A 23744-nucleotide genomic window follows, 5' to 3' on the forward strand; every position below is an offset into this window, starting at 1 on the left:
TGCCTTCTTTACAGGTTAATGACGCAAATTAATTCATAAGCATAACCCATGACATCTACACATACTTTTAAGTACATTAACTAAACAATAAATTTAAAACATTAGAGTTGAAAGAACCCCTGGTTCTTATCCCAGTTACTATGGCAAGTATTTATTTTTATTAACAGTTTGTCTGCGTTGGTGGAAGCCCCAACAGGATGAGAGCATTTGCAATGTTTATGCACAAGGAGCTCAGACTGCAGGGGGATGGAGAAGACGTTAAAGACATCTGCGCTGGAACAGACAGATATTGCATGTTCAAAACTGGTCCTGTGCTCTTCATCAGCCTAAGTGTGCAGTGGCTGCCTGACACCAGGTCTCCCCAGGCTAGAGAACAATGTAGGAACTTTCTGAATATAGTTCTTTGGCCTCTGCTTTGCAGTATTGCACAATCAGCCAGGTGTCCAGGTATAACATTCTCTTCTGTCTTCGAAAAAGTCCTCAGGGCGGAGCAGAGCATTTAGTATCACTTCAGTTTATTATTATATTATTAGTTAATGAAGTTAAGGGAGGAAAAAACCCTCAAAGCACACATTTACCTCCTCTATTTTGTAACTAATACCCTTCCCTCCCCATCGATTTTTTTTCTCCTCTATTCCTTTTCCAGCTTTGCAAATGTTGAGTTTTCAGTGCATAGGAGCTAATTTTCAGGGTTGCTAAAGCAGGGCTGCTTCATGCTATAGTAAGCTTGCTGAAAAGCTGCTGTTGCATTTCCACCGAGCTCTTGTGATGCTGTCCCCTCATTTAGAATATGTTAACAGATCTGGACAAACAAAATGTCCTAAGACAAAATGAAAGTGGAATGATTTGAAGTTTTAGGGGATACACAGATCATTTCCCCTAAGTGGCTCATACTTAGGTGGGTGGCTCTACATGGGCACCCAGCCTACTTTTCTCAACTAGTCTGTCCCCATAGAGCTGAGTCCATCACTTAACTGAACATTGAAGTCCTCCTTAGGAGAAAGAAGGTGCTCCAGGGAGTAGGGGGAGAGTTATGCAGAGGTATGTCAGTTCTAAGGAGCTGAATTGTAAACATGTCTGCACCAGGGGACAGTCACATCCATTATCACTCAAAGTACTCGTTGGTGCAGTGTGGTGATCATGAATGGAAGTCTGGGGTAACAAAGAAGTATTTAATGAGAAAGGGGCAGCCAAGTTGATCTTCCCTGTAGGCAATAGTGCCTGAAACCTGCTTCAGGTTCAAATGGCAGAATCCATTCATTTATTCACTTGTTCATTCAATAGACAATCATAGAATATCTGCATTCAAAGAAAGCCAAATATCCTTTAATCTTGGCAAATCTCATCTTGCTAATTTTTGCTGGTGTTTTAGATCAAAACTGTTCTTTTCTGGTACAGTAAATGGGGAAGGACAAAAAAGTAAGGTTTATTTAAAAATGGCAGTAAAGTTTCAGAATAAAACATGAAAATAGCAAGAGACGAACTCTGCTTGCCTGTCAAAGAAAAAGATCTGAAATATGTATCACACTAAGGTCAGCCAATTAGAAATGAGTCTTACTAGGCAGGTAGGGGATTTTCAATAGAGACCCCTTTGAAAATTCCTCCTTTCCAGTAGCTGCTGAGGAGTGTGTGTGTGTGTGTGTGTGTGTGTGTGTGTGTGTGTGTGAGAGAGAGAGAGAGAGAGAACAACTTTAAGAGAAACACATAAGTACATTTGTCATTTTATCACCATGTTGCAAAATAAGTGATAATTATAAACTTACCAAGTGCTGGATTTAGAAGGAAACTAATAGATCAAACAATAATTTATATTCATAATTTATTTTTGAGGAAGATGATATTTAGACAATTTATTTATTAGTGACAAAACCCCCAAAGTGTTAATCTTTTTTTGTGGTTTTTTATTTTTTTATTTTTTCATTGGTTGTTTAAAACATTACAAAGCTCTTGACATATCATATTTCATACATTAGATTCAAGTGGGTTATGAACTCCCATTTTTACCCCAATTACAGATTGCCGAATCGCATCGGTTACACCTCCACATTTTTACATGATGCCCTATTAGTAACTGTTGTATTTTGCTACCTTTCCTATCCTCTAGTATCCTCCCTCCCCTCCCCTCCCATCTTCTCTCTCTACCCCATCTACTGCAATTCATTTCTCTCCTTGTTTTTTCCCCCATTCCCCTCACAACCTCTTATATGTAATTTTGTATAACAATGAGGGTCTCCTTCCATTTCCATGCAATTTCCCTTTTCTCTCCCTTTCCCTCCCACCTCATGTCTCTGTTTAATGTTAGTCTTTTCCTCCTGCTCTTCCTCCCTGCTCTGTTCTTAGTTGCTCTCTTTATATCAAAGAAGACATTTGGCATTTGTTTTTTAGGGATTGGCTAGCTTCACTTAGCATAATCTGCTCTAATGCCATCCATTTCCCTACAAATTCCATGGTTTTGTCATTTTTTAGTGCTGAGTAATACTCCATTGTGTATAAATGCCACATTTTTTTTATCCATTCATCTATTGAAGGGCATCTGGGTTGGTTCCACAGTCTAGCTATTGTGAATTGTGCTGCTATGAACATCAATATGGCAGTATACCTGTAGTGCACTTTTTTAAGGTCTTCAGGGAATAGTCCAAGAAGGGCAATAGCTGGGTCAAATGGTGGTTCCATTCCCAGCTTTCCCAGGAATCTCCATACAGCTTTCCAAATTGGCCGTACCAATTTGCAGTCCCACTAGCCCATTTGTTGATTGGGTTATTTATTTTCTTATTGTTTAATTTTTTGAGTTCTTTGTATACTCTGGAAATTAGGGCTCTATCTGAAGTGTGAGGAGTAAAAATTTGTTCCCAGGATGTAGGCTCCCTATTTACCTCTCTTATTGTTTCTCTTGCTGAGAAAAAACTTTTTAGTTTGAGTAAGTCCCATTTGTTGATTCTAGTTATTAACTCTTGTGCTATGGGTGTACTATTAAGGAATTTGGAGCCCTACCCAACAATATGTAGATCGGAGCCAACTTTTCCTTCTATCAGGCACAGAGTCTCTGATTTGATGTCAAGCTCCTTGATCCATTTTGAGTTAACTTTTGTGCATGGCGAGAGGAGGGGATTCAGTTTCATTTTGTTGCATATGGATTTCCAGTTTTCCCAGCACCATTTGTTGAAGATGCTATCATTCCTCCATTGCATGCTTTTAGCCCCTTTATCAAATATAAGATAGTTGTAATTTTGTGGATTGGTCTCTGTGTCCTAAATTCTGTACCATTGGTCCACCCGCCTGTTTTGGTACCAGTACCATGCTGTTTTTGTTATTATTGCTCTGTAGTATAGTTCGAAATCTGGTATCGCTATACCGCCTGACTCACACTTCCTGCTTAGAATTGCTTTTGCTATTCTGGGTCTTTTGTTTTTCCATATGAATTTCATAATTGCTTTATCTATTTCTACAAGAAATGCCCTTGGGATTTTGATTGGCATTGCATTGAACCTATAGAGAACTTTGGGTAATATTGCCATTTTGATGGTGTTCGTTCTTCCTATCCATGAACAGGGTATGTTTTTCCATCTTCTAAGGTCTTCTTCTGTTTCTGTCTTTAGGGTTCTGTAGTTTTTATTGTATAAATCTTTCACCTCTTTTGTTAGGTTGATTCCAAAGTATTTTTTTTTTTTGAGGATATTGTGAATGGGGTGGTTGTCCTCATTTCCATTTAAGAAGATTTGTCACTGATATACAGGAATGTCTTTGATTTATGTGTGTTGATTTTGTATCCTGCCACTTTGCTGAATTCATTTATTAGTTCTAGTAGTTTCTTTGTAGACCCTTTTGGGTCTGTTAGATATAATATCATATCATCTGCAAATAGTGATAATTTAAGTTCTTCTTTTCCTATTTTTATGCCTTTAATTTCTTTCGTCTAATTGCTCTGGCCAGTGTTTCGAGAACTATATTGAATAGAAATGGTGATAGAGGGCATCCCTGTCTTGTTCCAGATTTTAGAGGGAATGCCTTCAGTTTTTCTCCGTTCAGAATAATGCTAGCCTGAGGCTTAGCATATATAGCTTTCACGATGTTGAGGTAAGATCCTGTTATCCCTAGTTTTTCTAGTATTTTGAACATAAAGTGATGTTGTACTTTGTCGAATGCTTTTTCTGCATCTATCGAGATGATCATGTGGTTCTTATCTTTAAGTCTATTGATGTGGTGAATAACATTTATTGATTTCCGTATATTGAACCAGCCTTGCATCTCAGGGATGAATCCTACTTGATCATGGTGCACTATTTTTTTGATATGTTTTTGTATTCGATTTGCCAGGATTTTATTGAGGATTTTTGCATCTATGTTCATTAGAGATATTGGTCTGTAGTTTTCTTCCTTTGAGGTGTCTTTGTCTGGTTTCGGGATCAGGGTGATGTTGGCCTCATAGAATGAATTTGGAAGATCTCCTTCTTTTTCTATTTCTTGAAATAACTTGAAAAGTATTGGTATTAATTCTTCTTTGAAGGTTTTGTAAAACTCCGCTGTATATCCATCCGGCCCAGGGCTTTTCTTGGTTGGTAGTCTTTTAATGGCTTCTTCTATTTCCTCCTTTGTTATTGGTCTGTTTAAATTGTGTGTGTCTTCCTGACTCAATCTGGGCAAATCATATGACTTAAGAAATTTATCGATATTTTCACTATCTTCTATTTTATTGGAATATAGGGTTTCAAAATAATTTCTAATTATCTTCTGTATTTCTGTAGTGTCTGTTGTGATATTGCCTTTTTCATCCCATAAGTTAGAAATTTGAGTTCTCTCTCTTCTTCTCTTTGTTAGCATGGCTAAGGGTCTGTCGATCTTATTTATTTTTTCGAAGAACCAACTTTTAGTTTTATCAATTTTTCAATGTTTTTTTTTGTTTCAATTTCATTGATTTCCGCTCTGATTTTAATTATTTCTTGCCTTCTACTACATTTGCTGTTGTTTTGCTCTTCCTTTTCTAGGGTTTTGAGATGGAGTGTGAGTTCATTTATTTGCTGGTTTTTTCTTTTTGTGAGGAATGAACTCCAGGAAATGAATTTCCCTCTTAAAACTGCTTTCATTGTGTCCCATAGATTTCGATATGTTGTGTCTGTATTTTCATTTATCTCTAAGAATTTTTTGATTTCCTCCTTTATGTCTTCTGTAACCCATTGATCATTCAGTAACATATTGTTCATTTTCCAGGTGATGCAGGATTTTTCCTTCCTTTTTTTATCATTGATTTCCAGTTTCATTCCATTATGATCAGATAAGATGCATGGTATTATCTCCACCCCTTTATATTTACTAAGAGTTGCCCTATGGCATAATATATGATCTATCTTTGAGAAGGATCCATGTGCTGCTGAGAAGAATGTGTATCCACTTGATGATGGTTGATATATTCTATAAATGTTGGTTAAGTCTAGGTTATTAATTGTGTTATTGAGCTCTATAGTTTCTTTATTCAGCTTATGTCTGGTGGATCTGTCTAATGGCGGGAGCAGTGTGTTGAAGTCACCGATAATTATTGTGTTGTGGTCAATTTGACTCTTGAACTTGAGGAGAGTTTGTTTTATGAATGTTGCAGCACCATTGTTTGGTGCATCCATATTGATAATTGTTATGTCTTCTTTGTGGATGGTTCCTTTTAACAGTATATAGTGTCCTTCTTTATCCCTTTTGATTAACTTAGGTTTGAAGTTGATTTTATTCAATATGAGTATGGCCACTCCTGCTTGCTTCCGAGGACTATGTCAGTGGTATGATTTTTCCCAGCCTTTCACTTTCAGCCTGTATATGGCTTTTCCTATCATATGAGTCTCCTGAAGGCAGCATATTGTTGGATCTGTTTTTTTAATCCAGGTTACTAGCCTATGTCTCTTGATTGGTGAATATAAGCCATTAACATTTAAGGTTACTATTGAAATATGGTTTGTGCTTCCAGTCATGTTTATTTATTTATTTTAGTTTGGCTCGTTTTTGCCTTTTTGGTTATATTTTTTGTTCTTCCCTTTACTGTGTTACCTCCCAATATTAGTTTTGGGTGCTGTTTTTCAATTCCTCTTCTTGTAGTATTTTGCTCAGAATGCGTTGCAGAGCTGGTTTTCTGGCTGCGAATTCTTTTAACTTTTGTTTATCATGAAATATTTTAATTTCATTGTCAAATCTGAAGCTTAATTTTGCTGGATACAGTATTCTTGGTTGGAATCCATTATTTTTCAGTGTTTGAAATACGTTGTTCCAGGATCTTCTTGCTTTCAACGTCTGTGATGAAAAATCAGCCATTAACCTAATTGGTTTACCCCTGAATGTAATCTGCCTTCTTTCTCTCGTAGCTTTTAATATTCTCTCCTTGTTCTGTATGTTGGATATCTTCATAATTATGTGTCTTGGAGTTGGTCTATTTTGGTTTTGTATGTGTGGGGTCCTGTAGGCTTCCAGGATTTGGCAATCCATTCCATCTTTCATATCTGGGAAGTTTTCTAGGATTATTTCATTCAATAGGTTGTTCATTCCTTTGGTTTGAACCTCTATCCCTTCTTCTATTCCAATGACTCTCAAGTTTGTTTTTTTTTTATGACATCCCATATCTCTTGGATAGATTGCTCATGAGTTTTAAGCATCCTTTCTGTGTTGACTATATTCTTTTCAAGTTGATACACTTTGTCTTCATTATCTGATGTTCTGACTTCTATTTGATCTAGTCTATTTGTAATATTCTCGTTTGAGTTTTTAATTTGGCTTATGGTTTCCTGCATTTCTAGGATTACTGTTTGATTTTTTTTTTAAATCTCTATCTCCTGGTATAGCTCGTTCTTTGCCATTTGAATTTGCCTATTTAATTCGTTTTCAAAATATACTTTCATTGTTTGGACTTGCTGTCTAAAGTCTTCTCTAAGATTCCGTTCCATCTAAGTTAGGTATGCCTTGAGTTCTTTCTCTCACCATTTTTCTGAGGCCTCTAGGTTCTCCTGTGAATTTAAGTTGTCCTGCATTGTTTGTAATCCTTTTTTCCCTTGTTTTTTATGGTGCTCACGTTGCTTTCCAACTCTGTTTGACTGTTGTGTTTCTGTTTTCTTCTTTAAATTTGTTTTGGTTTTTATAGTTCCAATATCTCTCCTTTGTGTTGGGAGACAATGTTTAGAGATGTTGGATTTAATTGTGATTTAAGGTAAATTCATTAGTTTCATTAGAGGCCTACAGAATTTGATGGCATGTATAGAATTTAGGTTTGAACTTAGGATTTTATGTTGAGGACGGGCGCTTTGATGGTATGGAGGTTAGTATATGTTAGCTTCTTTGGGGGGTTGCTCAGATGGAGGCAGATATTAACAAGAGAATAGACTGGAGTACTTGGGGGTAGTTAAGGGCTTAGTTGGATTATGGACCGATTTGTAGAATTCATCTATTTGCATTTAGTAAGTTGTATGTAATCTGGGTGGTCATGCTTAAGAGGAAAGATGGGGAAAAGGTAAGGAAGCAAATCAAGAAAGAGAGAGGTAGAGAGGAAAGAAAGAGAAAAGAATAGAAAAGAAATGGAAATGATAATAAAAAAATAATAACAAAATGCAGTAAAATAGACATTACATTTTAAAAAATAATAGTATAACTGTAGAAAAGAAAAAAATAAAATTAAAAAAAAATAATAATTTTAAAAAAAGGGACACTGTTAGGCTTCTATATTCTTCGCTTCCAGTGGGTGGTGCTGAGCCTTCCGAGCCAACATTTTGCCCTCCAGCTGTAGGAAACAGTCCGTGTGAGGCTGCTCTCTCCTCCCCCCACTAGTGTCTCTCAAAACCTGTTAGCTTAGGTTAATTCCTGGTTTCTAGCCCTCTGGCTTCTCCTGTCAGCCAGGTCTATCCCCGTGTGATACCTCTTGGCAGTTCAAACTGCACTCTGTGCCTGCAGTTTCCAGGATGTGGGGCCGCGGCTTTTGGGAATCGGTACCTTATTGTTTTGACTCCTTCTGCTAGCCCCTCCTCCTAGAGCTGGCAAAACAGGTTTCGTTTTCACCGCTGATGGGAGGGAGGAGTTGGGGTCGGGTGCCCTTGCCTTTCCCTGACGCCTCTACTCACTCTCACTCTGTTAATCCCGCCCCTGGGAAGCCGGGGAGAGATTTTATGTGATTTCCTGGCTGTATGGGAGATAGACTAAATGTCACAGACCTGTTCTATAGCTGAATGAGCTGCGATCAGTCGAAAACAGGCGATGGTGACATCAGCTCTCCAAGATGGTGGCCGCTGGCTTCCTCGGTGGTCTGACCGGTGTGGAGAACTGAACTGGACAGCTTCCTTCCCCCATCTCAAACCCAGAATTCAGCACTGAGCACAGTGAGAGCACAGTGAGGGCACAGCTGGCAGGAGCCCGCAGATCCGCAGCGCCGTATCTTTGTGTTGCTAGCTCGTGGTTTCCCGGTGCACCGCAGTCTCTAGCAGCAGGGCAATTGGCTGAATAAGCAGCTTGACCCTCCGTGCAGACAAATCGCTCATGGTTGAGCCCCAGTAAGTGATCCTCGGGTGATGGAAATCCTTCCTCTAGGTTTTGGAGCACCCCAATTTTACTGGAGATTCCTAACAAGATAGCTTTTAGCTGTTCTAACTCGTCATTCTCCCGCACAGTGACACGGTACATGGGGGTGATGCACTCCATTCGCTGCCATCTTTTCCTCCAATCTTTTTTTTTTAAGAGAGAGAGAGAAAGAGAGAGAATTTTTTTAATATTTAATTTTTTTTTTTAGTTTTTCTGTGGACACAACATCTTTATTTGTATGTGGTGCTGAGGATCGAACCTGGGCTGCACGCATGCCAGGTGAGCACACTACCGCTTGAGCCACATCCCCAGCCCCTGTGTTAATCTTGAATATTCAAATTGGTACAGGGTTGATTCCTGATCCGTCCTAGGAGGCTTATAAGCATTTTGAAGTTGGGTGGATAACAAAAAATGGTTAACCCAGAGGTTCAAACTTTCCATAGTTTAATATTCTTGATGGTGAGAAGGAAGGAAGCCAAGTGAAAACACCATAGACCTGGCTTCATTGGTTTTCCAAAGTCTTTGTGCCTCAGAGTAGAATACATAGAGGAATACATTTGACTCTCTGCTGTTATATTAGGAATAAAGTAGCCATCAAAATACAACTGTTTCAGTTTCTACAAATTACTAAATGGAAAATCTTTCTGGGGAGTTATTAGAGCACAGTATAACCATTAAGAGCCACTAAATCCTCTAGACTGTGTTAACCCTTATTCTAGTGGCATTAATTCTACCGCTCTAAATACTGGAGAAAACCAGGGCTTTGGTCATGATCTACAGCAATTTAAGCTCACCCACATGTTCAGAATAAGTTTCAGATTCTTAGGTGGGATTAAATTCACAGCTCTCCCCAGGAACCCCTCAGAACTCAAACAGAATTGTGCCAAGTAAACGAAGCCACATGAGAACCATGAAATGGATTTCCTATTTCACTTACTGTGGTGGAGAAGGGCATGAACCCAAATTATGTTTCTTCTATATTAAGTCAATTGTGCAAAAAGCTCCTTACATAGGCTTATCAGAAAGCACTCAAGGGGGAGACGAGAAATTACAATGCCCTGACACACCTGTACACCACACCATTTCCCACTTCTGCTCTTGACAAGCAGGACTGGGCTCAGTTTAACTGGCAACAAGATGCCTCTCTCTGATCCTCACAGATGGACACATCCATCAGCATGTCACGTAGGCGTCAGAGATGACTTACGTTTTCTTTAGCATTGGCAAAGTTTTAATGATTATGTAAATTTATCTGAGGGCTGTTAACTTGTAATGAAGGAAGAAAATATGTCCTGTTCACGTATCCATTTGTGAGATGTATAACGACTTCCTCTTTTCTCTTAACAGTATGGCATTGGCATGCCCTCCATTTCTATTATGCTTCATGAATTCATCAAATTATTACATCATGCACGGTGCTGTGATGTCATCATTATCAGAATTGGTACATCAGGGGGAATAGGTGAGTTGGATTGATTTTTTACCATTAAAACTGAGAGACTCTTATGTACATTCTCCCGTTCATTCAAAATACACCCACAAACTCAGATCCCAACAGAAACCCAGGTGGGACAAAAAGTGTCAGGAGACTGGGCTTGAGGTAATTGAAGGAAATTTATTGCATTTTTCTTTTTTTTTTCCTCCATGGAAACCTGGAAAGAGAGATCCCATTGTTCACTGCCAAAATGATCTCTGATGTTCATATGGGAAAGAATGGAAGAATAGCTCACAATATGTGTTGAGGGTAGAGAGCAAGTTTTGAGACTGGCTCAGAAATTTTCTAAGTGACAGAAATAAGTGTTCTCCATTTAAAAATTTCAAAGATATGCCTGTTTTATCAGCTAAGTAAGAGTAGGGAACAATGCATCTGGGATAACATTGTGCCTAAGGTCGCTCATAATTCTTGTGGGATACAAGGATCTGTCCGAATTATACCATCCTGACTATTGCAGTTGCTGTTTGATATTAATGAGTGTCTGTCTTGGACAAGACACTCTGGTGACCATCCAGCTCATAATCATGGTCATTTGTTCCATGGCAACATGACATGTACTGCAGACATTACCAAAATCTCAATGAAGGTTTATGAATGCTGTCAAATTAAACCAGTGCATTGGTTGAACACCTTCATTTGGGAGTTATATCCTCATTAAGCACTCTTAGATTATAAATAAGATCTATTTGTTTGTTTTATTTTAGGCAACATTGCATTTGGAGATGAAAGAGATATAGCTTATCCCTTTGCTGACATGATCACTCCTTAAGTGGGTGAACTCACCTTGGCAAAGAAAAAGTACTTGGTTAAATAGTATTTTTTTTTTTTACCTTCTAGAGACTTTTACCATGACATAAATATTTTAGTGCATCTAAGCATTGAATTGGCATGTGAATAACATCATTTTGGGTGTACACATTTCAATCTCCTTCTCAATTGCTTTCCTATTCTTAGGACATTGTAAACAAATCAAGAAACCACTTGTTTGTCTTATTTAAAAAGGATCTGACCCATGAAAGCTCTATCTTTAGAGGCCACCTTGGGTTTGTAGCTGTGACTGCTACAGTGTTCTATAATTAATTCTACTTTGATTGATGTGGAATTTATACCACCCAGGACCAGGCTATGCTTCATAGTAGGGACTGGAAAATTTTTCCTATAAATGTCTAGGTAATAAATATTTCAGACTTTCCACACAGAGTGGTTTCTATTGCAACTTCTGTGATCCATGTAATAGCTTGAAAACTGTGGAGGCCATTATGTAAATGAATGGGTCTGACCATGTTGTAACAAAACTTTATTTACAAAGACAGGTAGGATTCGGCCTTTAGACTAGAGTTTGCAGACCCTGTGCTCTATAACATCTCTATGGAAGCATTTACTCATGCAATAAATTTCTACTGAGTACCAATAGTGTGATAAATTCAGTGTGAGACCTGGGGGACAGCAATGAACCAATATTATTCGTGTCTTTATAGACTTTATGTTCTATCAGAGAAACAGATAAACAAGTAGCTGTAAAAATGTGATGAGTGTTAAGACAGAGAGAGTCTAGGGCAGTCTCAAGATGTCTTCTTATTCAGGCTCTAAATAGCAATCAGAATGAATCAAGAGCTGTGTCACATCTGGGCCTGGGAAATTCAATGTAACCTATAGTGTTGCCTCTTAGTTGTTTATATTTATTTATTTATTTTTATTTTCCTGCATGGATTCAGACCTGTTGAAGGACTTGAAGGATGAATTGGTGTCAGTGTGGTGAAAAGGTGTCAGGGAGGACATGAGTGCAGGGAGAGCAGTGGCTGGCAGAAACGGTTCCTGCAGTAAGCCCAAGTCCCCTGAACAAGCCAGATTGTAGCAATGTAAGGTCAGCCAAGTGGCCTAATTTACATGGAGTAATGGAGGAGAGGGAGCGAATGTGATGAGAATCAGAAGGAAAAGAGGAGGGAGATGCCAAGAAATTATAGTAATCAAGGAGTTGCAGAGGAGATTAAATATCAAGTAGTCACATCACTTTATGAAAGCTACTTGCTGGCAGTCTCATTTAGTTTATTCCTGACCTAATTTATTCAGATTTGAGCCTGAAGGCTGGTACTAATTTGCATGTCCAAGAGTCATGTTTGTCTTGAAATCTAAACCCCATCACATTATAAATGTGAATCTGGAAAGACAGCAAATGGAAATGCCTATTCTGGATGCTACTTAATTGCATTTGGAAAAGAAAATAATTTTAAAGATGAAAACAGGGAGGATCATTAGCCACCAACATTAATTAATGTTGGCAGAATAGGTTACATACTATGTGTCACAAAAGTAAAAGCTAAATGATATTCTTCTGTAATCACTTATTTATTCCCATATTTTAGGGATTGCACCCGGGTCTGTTGTCATAACAGATACAGCTGTAGATTCCTTCTTCCAGCCCCAGTTTGAGCAGGTTTTCTTGGACAATGTTGTCACTCGGAGTACTGAACTTGACAAGGAATTGGCTGAAGAACTGTTCAACCGTAGCAAAGAAATTCCCAACTTCCCAACCCTCATTGGACATACAATGTGTACATGATTCTTATGAAGGTGAGAAGAATTTATAAACTGTGAAGGCAACAGGAAAATGTTAGCAACTCTTTGTTATTCAAGTCCATAATTTATATTAAAAATCCCACTTTATAAAATTAATAGCTGTGGATTAAAAAAGGAACGAAAACAGCCTTTTAACTTACCAAAGCATAGCAACATAAGGGCCTAATAAGCAGCAGAGAAATAAGCAGAATTAATTTATACTGAGAGTGGGTTTAATCCTCCAAGAACAAATTGAATACTAAAATGCAATTAGTGATGTTCACAGAATCTTATCTCTTGTTCATGTCTTTAAGTTAAATTGGTGCCTCTAGGAGAAGGGAGATACGCTGTTTCTATGTTTCTGCCATTCACCCTTATCTCAAAAGGGATCTGGTATCTAGGCAAAAGTGGCGACCAAGAAATGGAAAGAAATGTCTGAGGGAACAAATCTTACAGGGATGGGGTGGTCTCAGAGTGGTGCCTTTATCTCTCAGCCATGAGTAAAGGGTTCTCTCACCAAGTTTAGAGACAAATTGAAGGTCATTGCTAAGTAGCAGATCTTGGTCTAAGGGGTGAAGGGTTAGACAGAAGTCCTTTAAGGACAGACTTTGTTCATTCCAGAAGAAGGAATCTATAGGGTTGGTACCATGATGTGGAAAGCATTCAGGAAATCTTGCAGTATAGTTAAATTTGTATCAACATCTTATGATTTCATTCTGAACCAGTTTTCCTTCTGTATTAGACCTCATACTGAATTTTAAAAAATCATTAATGGACATAGGTTGCATTGTTTATACATTTTTCTTCAGGTTATTAAAGGTGTTTCACTACATATTGGTTATAAATAGGAGTGGTGTTGGATCTGATAAGATTAAAGCCCTCTATCCTAAGCCTCTGGCTCACAGACCCTTCATCTGGAGGGTTATCCAGCAGTGTGTTTAAGATAGAGCTTGCAAATTGTGGCCTGTTGGAGTCAATGTTGGTTTTTTTTGGGGGGGGGGGCAGCTATGCAGTATTTTTTAAATGAATTTTAAATGAATTATTTTTCCAACATTTCTTCTTTCTAGAGATTTTATATGAGAATCCAGACATTTAGCTTTTTGAAATAACATAAGGTGGGGCTGGGATTGTGGCTCAGCAGTAGAGTACTCACCTGGCATGTACAAGGCCCTGGGTTCAATCCTCAGCACCACATAAAAATAAACAAATAAAATAAAGGTATTGTGTCCAACTACAACTAAGAAAAAAAAATTTAAAAAAGAAATAATATAAGGTAACAGAAAATACTATATGCATGGCAGCCCAAGCAAGGCCTGGCCCACATCTGGGGCCACATGGACTGGTGACACTTCCGCCTTTGGACTAGGCAAACCGTCTCATTGACATTACCTGCCTGGCTTTTGTGGTGGGTGAGTCTGAATCAGCTTAAATAACGCTGTTAGAAGTGTTGTCAGCAGTGCTGAAGAGAAGAGAACAGGGAGAAGCAGACTTCCAGAGTGAAAGTGACATGAAAGAGAGAGAAGAGAGGGGGTAAAGAAAGCAAAGGGAGCCCAAAAGAAGACTGTGCAAATGACAGATGATGACAAAATATTATTAAGCTAGGCCTCCTGAGGAGTGTGGAGGGGAGAAGAGCTCTGTTTTGGGGGTGTATCTACTTCCTTCTGTTCCCACTAGTTGACCCCAGTGAAACAAAGTGATCCATGAACACTGAGAGCAATCTGGAGCAGAAAAAAGTGAGTGTAGAGGGGTGGCATGCAACCCAAGGGGAGTGTGAAGGGAGGAAAGTGGACCCCTAATTGCCTGCATCTGGCTGCTGCTGTCCCAGTGGCCATATGGAGTGCTGCAGTATCCAAATCCCATCCAGGTCCTTAGGAGTCTCACTGAGGCATGAAGCCTCTTCTCTCCCAGCTCTTCTACCTGGCCATCTCCCCATCACTGGGGCAGCCTGAGACTTCTCTGGATGGGTAGCTCTCTCAGCAAGACCCCAGTTCCTGAAGTCTCTAGGCCCGATGCTGGGTGCTAGGTCACTCAGGGGTTACTGGCCCCAGAGCTGGGCACAGCTATGGATGCTGTGCTCTTCATATGAGACTCTTGAGTCAGACACAGCCTTGCTCCATGGTGTCTTCTGCTGGGAAGACTCAGCAGCCAGGTTTATTGCACCTGGGGAGCAGGCTCAAGGGGTGGAGATACCTGAAGATGCTGTGGCCAACACGTCCTGACCATATTACTGCTCTGCTGGGCTATCAGGTCACTAAATGTTCTCCATTTTCTTTCAGGCCAAGGTCGACTAGATGGAGCATTGTGCTCCTTTTCTAAGGAAAAGAAGTTAGATTACTTGAAAAGAGCATAAAAAGCTGGTGTGAGGAACATTGAAATGGAATCTACAGTGTTTGCAGCCATGTGTGGTCTGTGTACTCTAAAAGGTAAACTTTTCATTAATACTGAGGGTCCCAATCTTTTCTACTAAAGCTATTCTCATTCTTCAGAAGAAGAAACAGGGATCCAGCCATATATTATTTTGGGTTGAAAGGATGCCCTATAATTGTTTATAACTTATCTCAGAATGTTTTGTGAGTACACGGGACATTAATCTGATTATGCATCTGAGGAAACAACCTCAAGGGTTAAAAAAACAAGTTGCCCCAAGGCATCAGCTCATTGGTGATAAAGCAGAAGTTTTGACAGTAAGTTCAGACATTTTTTTTTTAATCTTGGAGGTGGATGCTGTTTCCTATTACAATTGAATCTATTGAGAGAGGATGCAAATAAGATATTCCTAAAATAATCCATCCATCATAATTTTAATTAGCATAGTCAGGGAAGGGTAGGAGAAGATGACACTTTAGAAAATGTCACGTGGACCTCACATGGGAAGCACATTCTGTAAACATAAATCTAAGATCATAAGGAGCAGGCAGAGCATGCTGGAGGAACAAATTGGAGACCAGAGGGCCTGGAGGGGTGAGATCATGGAGAGTGAGTGGTAGTGTTCACTATGAGTGACAATGGAGCCACTGGAGGGCTTTGAATAGAGGAGTAAGCAGATCTGACCTGTGTTTTAGAAGGATTACCCTGGCTGCTGAGATAAAGACATACCAGGACCCAGCACAGAGCAGGGGCAGGAATGAGAAGACTGATGCTACAGGCTAGTGAGAGGTGACAGGTCAGGATGAAAGTTGTAGAGCAGGGAAGATGCAGTTAGGTTTTGGAAACATTTTGAAGATAAATCCAACAAGACGTGTTGATAATTTGATGTAAATTTTGGGAGAAAGGCAAGAACCAAGAATGTCCCCTAGGTTTATGACCTAAACACTAGGCTATAAACTATGGACAAAGTTACTATAATTGGGAAAGAAAATTGAGGTGAAGATGTGGGAGTAGTGACATCTAAATGGGGGCCAAGCAAGCAGGGGTACCTGTGAATCTAATGTTCAGGTGAGGGGTTTGACTGGAGGAATAAAAGTACAAGTTGACAAACAGCATATAAGTGGCACTTAAAGCCATGCAATGGATGAGATGACAAGGAGAACAACTGCAGACACAGCTGAGAGGGGGAGTCTCTATTAGAACATTAGGAATTAGCTGGGGAGTGTCCATAATGTTGGCAGTACATTGAAAGCACATGAAAGAGAATACAACAAGAAAAAGAAAATGGAAGCTGACCTCAAAGGACCAGTGATGCTTTATTAAGCCATAGAGAGGCATATTTTCAAGGGGAAAATGGTGACAAGCTCCAACAAGAGTCTGTGATAGGCTCCAACAAAAGTCTAGGGTTTAGCAGGACCATTCATGGGAGGAGTTTTGGTGGTGGGCCATTTAGGATGGGGCAGGTGGGCAGGTAGGGGAACAGTTGTGTATAAGGGAAATTTGCTGGGGGCTATTATCTATATATTTTATTCCAGACTCTGATAGGGGTATAATGAGTTGGGGTGACATTATCATATATGGCTACTTCCTGCTGAGAAGGGGCAGAGTAGGATATCCTCCTGTCAGAGAGCTAGAAGAGAATAAGGAGGTGGGAGGTATGTTAGGCTCCTATACAGTCCTGGTGGTTGTGGCTTAAAGGGAGTGTAGAGGGAGGGAACTTTGACATTGTTGTGGGTGACTTCTTCATTATGGGGCTCAGGAGAATGACATTGTGAGTGAAGGAGGAGAATGGTTTCTGCATGTTGTGGGGAGGTGGTCTGGGCTAGACAGGTCACCTTATCAAGAAGTTGCTTCGGTGTTAACAAAGCAGGTGAAAAAGTTAATACAAGAAAAATGAATGTTAACAGGTTAAGAGAGAAAGAAGCCAGGCTGTTCACTGTTTTAGGCATTGGCTTCTTCTCATCTCTGTTGTTCATACTGATCCTGTAGTTGTTTAACCTTATCCCTTACCAGTCCTGATGGTTGACATGGAAGCAAAATTCTTCCTCAAGGAAGAGGCAGAGGATACCTCATTCAGCAGTAATGAGATCTAGACCCTGATGATGGTTCTGCATGACCACAGATGCCAGGGAATCCAAATGAATTTGTAAAGTTAGTACCAAATCAGCAACCTGTTTGATGTCTTCAATAAACTGTACTGACAGTTTTTTATAGTAATAAATAGAAGTTCCTAATCCTGTTGCTCCTGTGCCAATCCTGGCAGATATCTCTAGCCTTATGAGTAAGGGAATAAACTGAAGGGCTCTCTTGTGTCTGGTGTGCACTGTTATCAGGATAGGCAAACTTTGGTTGTTAGGTAAAACATCAATTTGAGGAGTAAGGAAGACCAATGTGCAGAGGCCAGTCTGAATTTTGGTAGGCAGGGGTAAATGTTAGCCTCATAAAGAAATTCCTCAGTATTTGAACAGTACCAGTTCTGTGGGGCTGACACAAGTGTATGTCTTAAGTTCTATTACAAAAGACCATCGTCTTTTCTTTTAAATGCTCAGGTATGACTATACTTTGGTTATAACTATTTTTGTTAGATGTTTAAGACCAAGCTGATCAAATTGACCTTGTTCCTATCTCTTGTTAAGAATCAGCTGAGATCCCTCAGGGGGTCACTCTTGGGAACTTGTGAGTAGCCCCTTAGCTCCTTTAGTACCATCTGCCAGGTTGTGTCAGGGTCTCCTTGACCATGTGGCTTCCCTTGGAAGCATTATCAAGGTCTCCCTTTTCCAATGACCCTCCTGTCTGCAGCATGTGCACTGGTTGGCTTTCTGTTCTCCAGAGTCTTATGGATCCCCTGATCAGGAGGTCACGTGGCTCATAGTTGAAGAACCCTTAGAGAAGTTCCCTTGTTCTCTGGGTTCAAGTTGACTCAGAGGGCAAGAGCCAAATATTGGTTATTTTTTTCTTTCTTGGCCTTTTTACTTTCTTAACTTTAATCTCCAAGCTTTATTCTTAAACATCCAGCAAGCCATTTTCAGCAATCTTAAAGTAAGAGTACTGGGTTTTAATTTTAATATCTATAAATTTACAGTCATTCAACCCTTTTATTTAATTGGGGTCAGTATTAGTACTGGAAGTTAGCCTTTCATCCTGTTTATCTATAGATGATGGCCTGCTATCTCAAATTAACTAAGGTTGTTATATTGAAAGTTGTATTTCTGTAAGGCACTAATGGACAACAGTTAAAAGTTTACAAGGAAAATACAAAATGAAATTAACAAGAGTAAAAACATATTGAGTTTGTATAATAGCTAAGAACTAAGAAACATAATTTTTATAATCCCAAACCTTTACTTTAAACCTTAGTTTGAAGAAAAGCATCTCAGTAAAATGCTCATCTAAATCTTATACTTTATATACTTATGTACTTGGAATATATGAATACATTTAATATACAGAGGACAGTAATAGCAGCATAATTACACTGATGTTTTTATATTGACCAAGTTTAGCTTTTAAAGAAAGATCCAGAATCTGTAATGTAATATAATACTGTAAAATAACAGTTGTTGTTTAGCTAGAATTTTACAAACCCTAATTCCTTTAAAGCCAGTTGCTCTAATGAATAAAACTTAACAAACATAAGCAATTATCTTGATAGATAAGAGCAGATTAATATTCTATAAAATCTTTGTTACTTTAACCCATAGAGGATGACACAAGAAATTATCTTGATAGATAATAGCAGATTAATGTTTTTGTTACTTTAAACCATAGAGGATCAAACTTTGGTTTATATCAGTACATTAATAATTGACCTTAGGAAAAAGCCTTAAATGACTTTGTGCTAATTATACATATCTAACATAGTTACACAAACTTTTTGAAATTTACCCTCCACAAACCTTCTGCAACTTACTTAGACATTTTACAACTTTTTACTTTACCACACAAAGACTTTCTTATCCAGAAACATTAATTTTTCCTTCTACTTTCTATATTAAAATATATTTCCATGCCTAACATTCTTGTATCTATTTCCTAGCTTGTTTACCCTTTTCTTAATTCACAGTCTGAAACAACCCTTATGAAATTTCTAAATTTAGACAAATTATTCCACTTTAATAAGATGAAATACTTTGTTCTTATGGTACTTTAATTGAAGCCCAACTGGCTGAATCTTAACTCTTAGTAACCTTGTTTTCGGTGAAGAAGACAAAGCAATCTTAAACATTTTTCTATTTACCAATTTATGAAAACATATATAAAGTTTCAATATATCCCCTTATAGAATTTAAGGAGAGCACTTGATTTTATATTTAGCAGTTAGCACTTTAACTTCGTAAAGACTTGCATTACTAATTTTAAAGACATCTTTATTTTTATCTGTTTACCTAATTTAAATTGAACTTTTTAAGCCATGTGAACTCAAAGATATTTGGATCCATTTCTCATTTAAATTATAATTTCTGAGTGCTCATTTTTCTATAGCAATTTTGATACCATGTACATGATATGTGGACACAAGCATATATGTAGACAAAGCAATACAACGCACAAGTGTGCATATATAGACACAATATAGAGATAGAGATCTTGTAGCTGTTTGTTGTAAGATGCAATTTTCCCAATGTTATTTGAGAGCTTATCCTTGAAAATTGTCCTCTGGGCAAAACCCTCTATAGTTAGATAAAATAAAACTGATCAGAAAATATATATTAATTTAGGCATACAGGATCAAATGTGAATTCACCATAAAATCATGAGCTCAAAAATACACAATTTAAAAAAATAAGAGATTTTAAAGAGAGAGAGAGAGAGAGAGAGAGAGAGAGAGAGAGAGAGAGACAGCTGTTATAAGATCAGGGTTCAGTTTTTGTCTCAGATTAGAGTTAGTTTAGATATTGGAAAGATGAGAGAGCCCTGAAATATGTAGGTAAAGAGTCTCAAGGTAAAGAAGACTTGACCATTTTATTTTGCTTCACTGTGTGGTCATGTTTAGGGAGGAACTTGTTAAGGAAGCATCATGGTAAGCCAGCCAGCCATTTGGGTCCCACAAGTGGCCTGGATTTAAAAGTGACACTTTTGTTTTTTTCTTCAGTTTCTACCTTTCCTTCCTTGACCTCTGGCTGGGGCTTCACTCAGAATGGAGGATACTAACTTTTTGATAACTATTTTAATTTAAGGGAGGACATTTGCCAGCTAATTTTGGCCTTAAATTTTCTTACATATTCCATTTTTCCCTTTGGTTTCTCATACTCACAGGACCATGATTTCATATGATGCTCCTCAATTTGAAGTGAAAGGCAAGGCTATTAGTGCTCTTGTGATGTCTCCACTAGAGAAAATGAATCATTTGGATTCCTGAACTAGGATAGATGAGGGGTAGTTTTACTTTAATTACCTGAGACATATTTTTCTGGTCTTGTTTCTGCCAGATGAGGGGAATACAGAAGAAAATGTGCTTTATGAGAGTCTAGAGAAGGCAGTCTAATTTTAAAGCTAGGGGAGCTCTGTCTTGAGAATCTCCCAGTTTCAGGATCTAGTCACAAACGTCTCCTCCTTTAGGGAAACTTGGATTCCTCTTAGCAACATTATTTTGGGTCTGCATTTTTTTCTGCAGTGAACAGGTAGTTTGTTAAGGAATGTGACATATCCTGACCTCAGAGACCAGACAAGGCTGCAGGTAAATTGCTTCTTTGAAAAGAAAGCATATGGAGGTCAACATAGTGGGCCTATTTGATAGACTCATTATATATAACATGTAGCATGTTTTCTCCTCCCCACATCCTGTCTCTCTCTTCACCCCATCCTGAATATGTTATTAGTGGCCAAAAGGTGGGAAAGAACCTTCCCAGAGGTGCCTCTCCACATCTGTCCAAATGGGCAGGAAAGAAGCCACCCAGGAGGTACTTCATTAACAACAATTCCCTGGAGGCAAGTATCCTTGGCAACAGGTGAAAGAGGAGGGGGAAGGGCCTTGGATATATTAGCATTTTATTTCCTTCTGAATTAGCCCCCATCTTTCTGACCCAACCATTTATTATTAGCATTGACTGTCTTTTTGTCCCTCAGCTTCAATCCCCCTTTTGAAAAAGGAAATATTACTTTAAGAGAAAATGGACAACAACCGCTCTGGCTGCTTCAAGCAAGGGGGTGATGTGAGGCAAGCAATTTGGGTTTTTCTTTTAGGAATGTCTGGGTCAGTCAAGGGGTTCATGGCAAAAGTCTGGTTCATAAAGAACAGTTTGTAATGTTATCAACAGTTTGTAATGCTCCTATGAGAAAAACAAAAAGATATAAGTACTGGAATGAAATTAATACAAAATAAATGTTGCAGCATCTGGAACATGTCAATGAATATCATGAAGATAATAGAAACCATTAATCTCTCACTAGGAGGTGCAAGATCTAAGAAGTTGTTCCAAAACAAGGCCAGCGAGGACAAGGCATTTATTGGGGAATGTAAATCTTTAAAATCGCTGGAGTTATCACAGCACTTAGTTTAATAATGTCATAGATGCCCCCTCATAAGATACAGTTAAGCTATCTAATGTCATCTGATTTTTATAAAATACCATTTTATTGGCATAATCTCTGTGGTTAGTATAGATTCCTTTATTTCTGTTATTTAGGCATTTCTTAGTAAAGTTAGTTAGGACTTTTATGTGCCACATTACATCTTTTAGGCCACTATGAGGGATAAATATTGGTGCTAGATAATCATACTAGAAGATACAGAAACACAGATCAAGTCTGCCTGTGTAGGAGGTTAGGAAGATTTGTGGATCTCAAATTGACTCAGAAAAAATTTTGACTCTTGACAGTCTCTTTTGGTAGTTATCAGGAATCACTGTCTATGAAACTTTCCTTTACAGCCTCTAGCTTTACTTACTTTTGGTGGGAGTTCATCGCTATTTCAGGGGTGGTAAATGAAGAAGGATGCTTAGGGTCAGAACCTGATCTAGGGGGCTCATGGAGTGGAGCATGTGTGAGAATTAATTGTAGAGGAGAGCAAGTTTGGTATAATGAGGGCCTTGAGCAAAGGTAAAAGAAACCTTGGAGGTAAGGAACCTCAGGCCATTGCCATTTTATTGGAGGAAATTGTCTAAGTCTTAGAGGATTTGGAGGCCAAAGGTCCTGAATTTCAAATTCAGGGTATTGACTTAGGTTGCCTAATTTAGATTGTGGCCAGATTGGTGGAGAACCCTGGGGTCCAGATGAGCAGTGAGACAACCTAAGGGGGAGTCCTGTGGGAGCCCCCTTGTTGGATAGGTTTGATTGGGTTGGCAGTCAAGATCAAGGCATCTCTTTATGTCTTCTGTCACCAGACAGAGTTCCACCAGAGTATGAGAGGTGTTCCCTCCTTCAGTTTCATTGGTGAAGGACCCCCAGGGTCTGGATGAGACAAAAGGCTAGCATCTTGGGCAGGTTACCTTTGCAAGAGACCAGAAGGGATCTTACCTCTCCAAAGAATGAGAAGGCTGGTGTTGCATATGGAAACAAAATGGCAGAAAGTGGTCTCTGATCTGGAAGTCTGAATACATAAGAGGAGGAAGGAATTGGAGAGGGTAAGGTTAGAAGGAGGATGCCTCTAATATCAATAAAGGGCCCGAGACAGGTCCTTGCTCCATCCACGTGGGAGCAAGTCAGCAAAAATCTAGCCCAGGACTCGTGAAGGCCTTCTTCTTTGAGCATAAGGTGGAAAGAGAAGGAGAGGAAAAAAAAGTCAGTCTGAGAATTCAGCCATGCTAGCCATGACTAGGAGCTTCCCTGGACTCAGAGAGCCAGAGAAGTGCCAGACTTTGAGTATAAAGTGAAGAGGGGGTGGCAGAGGAAGAGGGAGATGGAGGGAGAGAGTGGGAGATATATGAGAGGGAAATATGAAAAAGTGGTAGAGTTTCCTTAAGACAGGGAAGGGTAAAGACCCCCAAACTCTGGTTCCTTGTTTCGGCACCAAAGAAAAGCACATGAAAGAGAATACAAAAAGAAAAAGAAAAGGGGAGGCAGAGCTCAGTGGATCAGAGATGCTTTATTAAGCAACAGAGGGGCACATTTTCTAAGGGAAAATGGTGACGGGCTCCAACGAGAGTCTGGGTTTCATAGGGTTTAGCAGGGCTAGGTCATGGGAAGAGTTTTGGTGGTGGGCTCATTTAGGGTAGGGGAGCAGTTGAAGGGAAGTTTGCTGGGGCCTATTGTCCATATCCTTCATATACCACAAGAGTGTACGTAGCCTTTGCTCCCCTGAGAATAAAATCTTCAAAGAAGTGAAGAATCACAGCAAAATAATGCTTCATTTTATCACAAGTGGAATTTGAATTCTGATATAGACTATCAATTTTAATATAGACTTTATATACAAAGTATGATAATATTTTTGGAATATATATTTTTAAAGTTATGGTTCATAAGAAGAGATTAGTTGTAAAACAATATATTTTACTCTTATCTCAGCATACATGTGCATGTAAATCCCTGTGCTATCTGCGTGAAGAACAGCAAATGCAACCTTGTGCTCTTTGGAAGGTCATTGTTAATACCCCTTTTTGGGTAAGAATGGAACAGCTTGATCTTGCCCGAGCTGCACTTTAATCAGCACACAGTCTGCAGGGACATGTGTATTTGGATATTTCTGCTTTCTTTAGTGTAGAAAAGAGTGATCACCTGAGTCACATCTGTCTCCAACTAATATGTAAATGAACCAAATCTGGTAACTGATTTAGTTAAACATAAAATGCTGAATTACCAAATGTGGCCCAAGGCCTAAGTGTGGTAAGAACCATCAGTTCTTTCTTAGAAGGCA

General features: G+C 38.9%; 1 protein-coding gene across 1 annotated transcript in view; it reads left to right on the forward strand.

The window, feature by feature from the left end:
- The window catches only part of UPP2 (uridine phosphorylase 2), a gene marked incomplete at both ends in the record, with an annotated part of 57923 nt that overhangs the window by 20429 nt on the left and 13750 nt on the right, over positions 1–23744 (forward strand). Inside the window, 6 exon segments of the mRNA XM_081260653.1 lie at positions 168–332; positions 9880–9994; positions 12391–12583; positions 12585–12598; positions 14860–14930; positions 14934–15006. Coding sequence (XP_081116779.1) covers positions 168–332; positions 9880–9994; positions 12391–12583; positions 12585–12598; positions 14860–14930; positions 14934–15006 — 631 coding nt within the window.

Source organism: Spermophilus citellus (genome assembly GCF_964194105.1).
Source record: "Spermophilus citellus genome assembly, chromosome: 11".
NCBI lineage: Eukaryota > Metazoa > Chordata > Mammalia > Rodentia > Sciuridae > Spermophilus > Spermophilus citellus.